This window comes from Haemaphysalis longicornis, unplaced genomic scaffold (genome assembly GCF_048455015.1).
Source record: "Haemaphysalis longicornis isolate Haplotype H1 unplaced genomic scaffold, Haemaphysalis longicornis Haplotype H1 scaffold_10, whole genome shotgun sequence".
Lineage (NCBI taxonomy): Eukaryota > Metazoa > Arthropoda > Arachnida > Ixodida > Ixodidae > Haemaphysalis > Haemaphysalis longicornis.
The window spans coordinates 54,413,126-54,421,568 of NW_027526204.1; the positions used below are offsets into that span (position 1 = coordinate 54,413,126).

Genomic DNA, 8,443 nt, shown 5'->3' on the forward strand with positions numbered 1-8,443 from the left:
CCTTGCTACCCGCTAAGCCGGTGTGGGCAAGTGTCCACAAGAGCTCCGCTGGAGTTTTAGGGGATTGCGCAGAACTTAACTTTGGCTGATATGCACCCTCAGGCAAAGTTCCGTATAGCCGATTGTGAATCGGACATGACTTTTGTGGTAGGGCTCTGAAAAAGGGCTAGCGCTATTGCTGCTTCTTCTGCCTCAGTAGGTAAATGGGTGTGGATGATGAGAGATGTCAGTAGGGTGAGTTAGGACTGTTGATGACCGCCAAGGCTTAGGCTTTGTGGTTTCGGTAGCTAATGGCATCCACATAGTGGCTTGTCGAGTTTGGGGGGTATTTTTCTGCCAAGTAATGAGCGTGTTCTATGAGAAGTGACGTGGTTTGCAAGGTGCATGTTGCGGGGTTCCGGCCGGGTTAGGATACTGTTTCGAATGTAGGGGGAATCCTGGGGGGGAGGGAAGGCGAAATTAGGGAAGATGGGGATGCAGATGTGTAATTGGCGGAGAATTGTTAGTCCCGCAGGGGATGATGCTAGACAGGAGTATTGATCCATTAGACAGGCCTCAATAAGTTCCTTAGCGGTATTGTGGATACCAAGTTGTTTTATTTTGGCAGTACCAGTGCTGTGAGAACCTGCAGGGGGACTCGGTAGACTTTATGCAACAGGCGCCTATATCCCACATAATGGATGATTGGAAGATTTGGCGTTGCAGATGAGGGCATCAAATCTCAGGTCAGAAGCTCTGAACCTGTGCTTGCCAATGACAGCAAGGACAAAAACAAAACATAGTGCAGCTGTCCACTATAAAGTCATGGAAGGATTGAATGCTGCCCGTCTCTTCTTCGGTGTTCAAGACGGTGGAGATGAGGCTTTCTTCTACATTCGTTTGATAGAGAAAAAAGTGCTGACTGTCGCCTTCATGAACAAAAGGCGGGCCATTCTCACTGGCTTTTTCAAGCACCAAAGCGTTGAAAAGCCCTACTGCTTCTCAACTGCCATTATTGTTCACGTTCATTATTTTAAACTGAGATAGTGCTCCTCGCTCTTTGAATTAACAAGCTTTTACTGTGCTGAATAGAAGATAATACAATTAAGGTATTGATGTAAATGAGCAGTGTCTTGAGCTCCCATCACACACAATTCTAGTGCCAGTGCAATTTACTTTTGTTCTAACCCACATTTTCACTCAAAACTTTGAGAGCATTTTACTTGGCACTATAGCTTTCGCACTAGAAAAATGAGGTAGGTCAAAATTTTTCCAATATGTAAAGAGGAATGTAAAGTAAATTTGTTGATTTTTCCACAAATATTAATTTGAAGATGAAAATGCAAAAGCACAAAGCAACATATTGTGCCACCCAGCGAGATTGCAAAGTCTGCTACAAGGTTTGATATTTACCAACAAGAGAAGAAAAACATACTTTTCAAGTTTGTACATCTGCTGCTAGGCTGTAAGACAGCATTAAAGGTATCTACCACCCAAGTACTTACCCTGTTTTCATGCTATTTCAGCCCGCCTTCAAAACCTTTCCCCGCAGGTCACGGTTATCAACATTCCCTTTTGTTAACCCACAGCTTTTACAAGTATGCTTGGAATCTGCTAAATTTAGCCCTCCTGATGTGTCATCAAAGCCGTTGCAGCAAATAAGTTGGGAGGAAGATGAAACACAACGGCCACTTTCATGCCCACTTTTCTAAAAAAAATCATTAAATTGACAAAAAAAAACGCAGAAAGTGGACTTCGTATGTTATGTTTGAGTCATACAAAACTTGTTAAATTGACCAAAGAAACTCTGAAGGTGGCTTCTGCATTCCACGTTTGAGTCTGGTACCGCAATAAAACTGCTTATATTCACTTCAGTGTCATGTTTTATTCCAGACATAAAAAAATTATCATCGCTTCAGAATACCACTATGTCCTAACATTAACAGTCTCAATGTGTGTGATGACAAAAATTGGTGTCTTGTGTTGACTGCTCTATACCGGAATATTTGCACAGGAAAAAAACACAACAAATTCTAACCTGCAAATTCCTCTTCTGTTTGGGAGCTCGTGCTGTTGAGGCATATGAGAGCACACTGCGTACCTGAGAAAAAATTGACACATATTCGTTAGTTAATACAGACCAGAGGTTAGAATATAAGCAAGAAAACCGAATAGAACAGACTAAAGTAAAAAATAGAATACCTACCCATGGCACTAAGGGTAATGGCGGTCTGTGTTCCTCGACTCCTGCAGGACACATCCCGGTAGTGAGCTGCAGCTGTAGGCACTGCCATGACGAAGTTCTCAGGCATCAACGTTACTGCAAGTGGCATGCTTTCTGTTGGCATCTTCTGAAGGCAAAAAACAGGCACCAGCAAAACTGCAAACAATCACACAAATAATTGAATGTGGGGCGTAACGCACTGAAGCTACTCCTAGGCTATGAGGTGTGCCATAGTGTTGGGCTCTGGATTAATTTTGGCCATCTGGGGATCTGTAGTGTGCACCAAAACATAAAGACAAACAGGCGTTTACTATTTTCATCTTCTTTTGAGCAGCAGCCACCGTGGCCGGAATTGAACCCATGTGCTTGGGCACAGCAGCACATCTTGCTGCTGAGCCACCATGGCAGGTTCGCACAAAGAAGAAATAGGGCTGACAGTGAGCCGTTTCTTAGTTCTCCTCTTTGGCAGAAAACATTATCCAGACACTTATACTACCAAACTGCCACCAGATAAGTGGTTAAACAGTGTTGCTATGCACAGCTTCATAAAGCAAACATTCCACATCGTAATAGTGACCTTTTTTTGCTCTTCTATTCTAAGAACAGTTAAAAATAGAAACACCTACCACCTTCGATAGCTTGCATGACTGATGTCTTTTTTAAGAGACTCACCCTTCGAAAGGTTGAGATATTGCGTGCGGATAAAACTGTAGATGGGACCACCACTACACAATATCACAAAAGCAAACCTAGAACTGCGAAATCGCCGGAACACAACAACACATGCTTCTTTGCACATCACATAACCATGCTAATTGACGGTGTCACTTGTGCAAACACACTTTGATTCTTTTCCATGTCACCATTTCTGCACCGCCTGGCTGTGATAAGGCAGCCGCATCAGGCTACATATGCCCACACATTATCGTGAATAAACGTTCTTCCTTTTGTTTTAACGTGTGGTTGTTACTGGATGGCGGAAATAATCGAGTTCCTTTTTTGACAGTGCCAGTGAGGAACGATTACACATCTTTCAGCCTCATTGTAATCGTTGACATGCTTGGAAGATTTCCCTATCTGTTCGGAAATGGAAGCTGCACACTACAATTTTATGGTTAATTGTTTAAAGCCTTACGAAACCAAATGACATTAGTTGGGTGGGCTGTGTTACACGCAAAATGCCAAGGCATGAAACATGTTAGGCATGATGGTGATAATTTCCAAAAAGAGAAATGCACTGATATTTCAAAAGTTTTTAACATGGACAACAACGTCTTGGAAAGGTGAAAAATTTTTTTTTGTGAAAAAAAAAAAACGTTATGAGAAATAGTGTTTTCTAAAAAATGTTGTGAGCTGTTTCTAAGAGCAGCTGGCTTCGCCCTCCAGCGGTGGCCAAATAAAAAAAATTCAAAACGAGTAATATGACGTTCTGCCTTTTGCCACTGTTTTAGCGAACTTTGTCTTGTTCAGAACTTCGCCACCAAGAGGGCAAAAGAAATAATCTCACTTCGATGTTGACCTTTGTTTCCTCTGGTGCCGACAGTTTTGTTGGTTTGATTTGTTGCCCGTTGAGTTCGAGAGTAGGCAGATTTTAAGGCGTTTGCGGTGGCGAATGAGTTGAGCGGACCTCCTTAAAGGGGCCATGCAGACAAAGTGCAAGTTTTTTTTCATTCTAAAAATTTCCTGGTTTAGAGTGCCCCCAGCGCTTTATCAGCAAGCAAACGATGCCGCATTCACTGACAAATCGATCAATTTAGGTTAAAATTTTAATTCTCCAACCAAATCGTGTTTTCACGTCGTCTGCCATGAAGTTACAGGGCAGGTATTCAAACGAACTTTCAGTGCGTCACTAGGCTCTGCAGCCTTGCTTGCCGTCAGTCCTCCCAGATGGCGCTACCATACTTAGCCGCGGACCGTTGGCTGCTGTTGCTTTGTATTTGACCGTATTTGCACCTGGCTTGTTTTTGTTGCGGGAAACGCAGGTATGCTGGACAGACATAGTCAGTGGGGCAACGCTGCTTACGCCTATCGGTCAGTGTTGTCCAAGACAACTCCAAAGCGGCAGACTGCTGTGCAGCTAAAGCAAGCATAGTGTGCCCAGTACCAACAGCAGTCACACCGGTACTTCTATGTTTACATGTACTTTTTTAACCTTCATTGTTTACCCCACCATTCTTACTGCTGTAAGGTGAATATCCATTATATTTAGGCGCAAATAGCTCGTTCGGCAAGCTTATAAGCTCTAATTTGCGTTTGGTTTTGCTGGCATCAGCCAATCGCACGTACAGCTGGGCTTATGACATCATAGGTTCTGTCGTGGGACATGGGTAGTGGGTCAAATGGCCATTCCCTTTTTTCCTAATTATATGGCTTATTTGAGCGAAGTGAGCGTTAAAGTGGTGTCAGTATGATTCTAACGAGGCATTATTCTGAATGAACCAAACTTGTGTTTTGTCTGTATGGCCCTTTTAAGACAAAAATAATAACGATGTGTCTAAAGGTACGTCGGACGTACCCGCAAAATTTCTTAAAGATACGTCGGACGTACCCGCAATATTTCTTAAAGATACGTCGGACATACCCGCAAGATTTTTTAAAGATACGTCGGACGTACAGGGCCCAGAGTGGCTCGAAAGCGGCGTTGCTCGAAACTACCATAGTTATCTCGAACCATCGACGGCAAAACCATCACACGTTTGCTGTATATAAGCCAAGAATCTAACGATGCCTAACCTTACGCAGAATGTATTTTTTTCCTTGTGTTCTCTAGTTGGACCTTATTTGAAGGGGCGGTTAGAGCCTTCGCTGAGGTCAGAGATCGAATGCGGACCACTACGGGTTCTCGCAAGAGGGAAACAAATTCATGTGCGACGCGAGTATCTTTCTTTTTTTCCCCCTCATATGTTTCTGTTTAAAGACCTAACCACATGGACGCGAAATCACGCGTCGCGCGAGCGTCGGCGTAGTTCGGCGTCAAGGCGCGGGCCCGCAGGAGACCGGCGAAGTCGCGCGCCAGTCGCTGCGTCGACGGGCGTTGCTGGACACATATGCCATCCTGTTGAAGTCGTTTATGAGCAGTTATTGTTGCTTCTTGAACTGCAATTATCAAGAATTTCGCTTCAGCAAAAAAAAAAAAAAGAAAAAAATCACTTGGCGTCTTTATTTATTGCTAAGTATGTTGGCGGGCAAATATTGAAATGCTGCGAAATGTATCTCGAGCCATCACGGTTAAATGAGAACAAAAAGACGCACCTTGATCGACGCAGACACAACTGCTTTAGTTGCTACTTGATTTAACCTTCATGTTGCGTACCGACTGCACGTTCATGAATTCAAATTGCAAGCAAAACAAATTTCAGCGCTGCCTTGATACTGAGGTTACTGTCGAACGTCATTTGTAGGTTGAAAGGCAGGTTACTCTGGCACCCTTCTGTACCCTGTAAAAAAATCTGATCAAACCCTCGCTGCAAAAAAAAATAATAATAATAATACTGCCTTTGCTAGGATTCGAACCACGGACTTTCAAAACAGAAGCCCGGCTCTCAACCGCCCGACCACACAAAGAGATGAGAAAGTTAAAGAATTCGGTGTACCAACCGAGGCTGCCCACGAATAGTGTCGGGTGTGCTTTCTTTTGGTCGTATTTGAGAGCTTTGAGCAGTGGTAACGCTTGTTTCTTGCGCATCGGTCTTGGAGCCGAGGACAATAATGCTAGTTCTACAAGCGATGTAACCACAGCTCCCTTATTTGAGTAAAAAAAAGCTAGCGCACATCCCCGGTCTCCCCTGTGCAAGCCACGCGAGCTACGAATGGAATGGAATGCGCCAGAATTCTGGCGTTGATAACGCTTGCTCGTCACGCACCGATCTAGCTTACAAGCCACATTATGCTAATACTGGATGCGATGTAACCAGAGCTCCCTCATTTAACTCACACAAAGCTATCGCAGATCCCCGATCTCCCCGGTGAAAGCCGGACAAGCCACAAATGGATGAGCGCTTGCGAACAGAAATAGCTTGCAATTTGTCTCAAGGCAACCGATTACCGTAAGTTAAAAATAAATTGATTGTTTTCTGCTGAAAGGAACGACCCCAAACCACGCGTAGACGGACACTGCCGCTCGCTTTCCGATGCTCTCTCGCGCTGCGTCGACGCCGATATCTGGTGAGCGTAGACATCGGCGTCGCTCGAGTTTCAGCTCGCGTCACCATGCATTTCTGGCGACGCGACGTCGACGCGAGAAAACGCTGAACGTACGCTGCATGTTTCGGCCGAGTGAAACCGAATACACCGACGTACATAAAAAAGTTTCGCGGATACGTCCGAAGTATCTTTAAAAAATCTTGCGCGTACGTTCGACGTATCTTTAAGAAATCTTGCGGGTACGTCCAATGTATCTTTAAGAAATGCTGCGGGTACGTCCGACGTACCTTTAGACACAGCGAAATAATAATAGAGCGAAGGCATTAGATTTTTGCGTGTAGCAGCGAATTAACGCCATTAAATCTTGACGCCTTAAGCATTAACCACATTTTTCCAGAACGTGGGTCACGGGTATAATACCTAATATCTAGCCCTGTCTCGTCCACATTCCTCTCCTGCATTCTGGTCTCTCTCTCTCTCTTAAAAACGTTCTGCTCTAATAAACCATGACCGAAAATGAGGCGCAAGGAACGCTGCTACTACATGTCACCCGGATCGGCTGTAAAGCAGACTGAAAACCACTGCGGCCGGACCAAGGGAGCACATCTCCGTACGTGACGGAAAGGAAGCCACGGCTGGCGTCTCGTAGGTGTTGTGAAATCTTCCCCCCTACACGAATTCCGTGCAGTGCGCTTCGCAGCTATTGCTCGCGAGACCGGCGACCGTACGCCTCGCGGTCTTCGGGCCGCGATATGCGTGCCGTACTCGCTCGCCAACGCGCCCCCCCGACAGCGTACGCGTCGACCGGGTGCTGACGGAGTTGTGCTGGAAGAAAAGCAGGCAAGAGATGAGGGCGCAGGAGGTGTAGTTAAACAGATGAGAATTTACAAAGTGCAAGGTGGAGAAAATAGAAAATAGTATGCAAGGGCAGGAAACGGTGAGAAAGTTCGGGCCGCGCGCCAGCGAGCGAGTAGGGCAATTTAAGTTGCCGAGCTTCACGAGTCCGGCACGAATGTGACGAAGCCCGTCTGAGAGTTCATAGAGGTATAGAATTCACATACGTGCAAATTGAAGGTGAAATGCGCGCATGTGGCCTCGCAGGGAGTTAGCATAGTCTCGGGCTAGTGGAGGAGATTTCACAACGCCTACGAGGCGCCTGCCGAAGCCACTTCATACGTGAACAATGGTTCGGGACAGACCACTGGGTGGAAGACACGACAAACACCTCGGGCGAAGTGAGACAAACCTTATCGGTAGGTTTGTCGCATGCTGCGAGAGGTTTCTCTATGCTGACAGGCCCACAGAGGTGTTGTTTTTTCAGTATATCACGAGGTTACCCGGCTGTCTTGACAGACACGCACACACACGCACACGCACACATCGTTCGACCGCGCGCCGTCAGGCGCTAGCGTGGGCTACTTCTCTGCACTGCGACGTTCCGCGCAGACGACTTTTACGCACGCATGATCACAAGCATGAAAATACAGCACACAAAACAGAATGCACGGTAGAACATCGCGAACTTATCACATCACGAGGGATGTGCACTGTTCAGATCCAGCTTTGGGTCTAATGTGGAATGCGGTTTCAACGCTCCGTAGACTGCCCAGCCGGAGCAACGGCGCTGCCAGCGTATGCTAAAGTGACGCCGGACGGTTCTTTAACGAGACGGTAAGAGCGACGTCTACTTGCACGCCCGTGGGTCATATCGTCGCGCATATTCAAGCATAGAGTTTCATACACTGAATTCAAGCGCCGCCGGTGTCCCCTTCCTGCGTCTGTACCCTCCCCGCAAGCAGTGACTAACGTAGAAAGTTGGACTGGTTGGTATCTCGTTCAACAAAGCAGGGGCCCCAAACTGTTGCGTACAAGCTGAGCTACCAGCGCTTTCTCGTCTGAGAGTCTGGACAGGCGCACACAATGTTCAGTCAGCGCGCAGTGATCCTCTGGCATTCAGCACCATGCAGATTTAAAAAAGAGCTCGACATCAAGACGCACCATGAAACGATCCACCACGAGAACGACGACAGCACAGACCGGAGCGGCTGAGTGGAGTAAAGAAATCCTTGGGTCACGTGATCAAAACCAACGGTGCCA

At 46.2% G+C, this 8,443-nt stretch overlaps 1 protein-coding gene across 1 annotated transcript in view; it reads right to left on the reverse strand.

Moving 5' to 3' along the window:
- LOC144158543 (uncharacterized) overlaps positions 1 to 8,404 on the reverse strand; it is a 159,819-nt gene extending 151,415 nt beyond the window's left edge. The window contains exons 1-3 of the mRNA XM_077689497.1: positions 8,345 to 8,404; positions 2,186 to 2,330; positions 2,018 to 2,080 (exon numbers count right to left, since the gene is read on the reverse strand). Of these exons, the coding sequence (XP_077545623.1) occupies positions 2,018 to 2,080; positions 2,186 to 2,330; positions 8,345 to 8,347 (211 nt within the window). The 5' untranslated portion in view covers positions 8,348 to 8,404. The remainder of the gene's footprint in view (positions 1 to 2,017; positions 2,081 to 2,185; positions 2,331 to 8,344) is intronic.
- Positions 8,405 to 8,443: the final 39 nt, after the last annotated feature.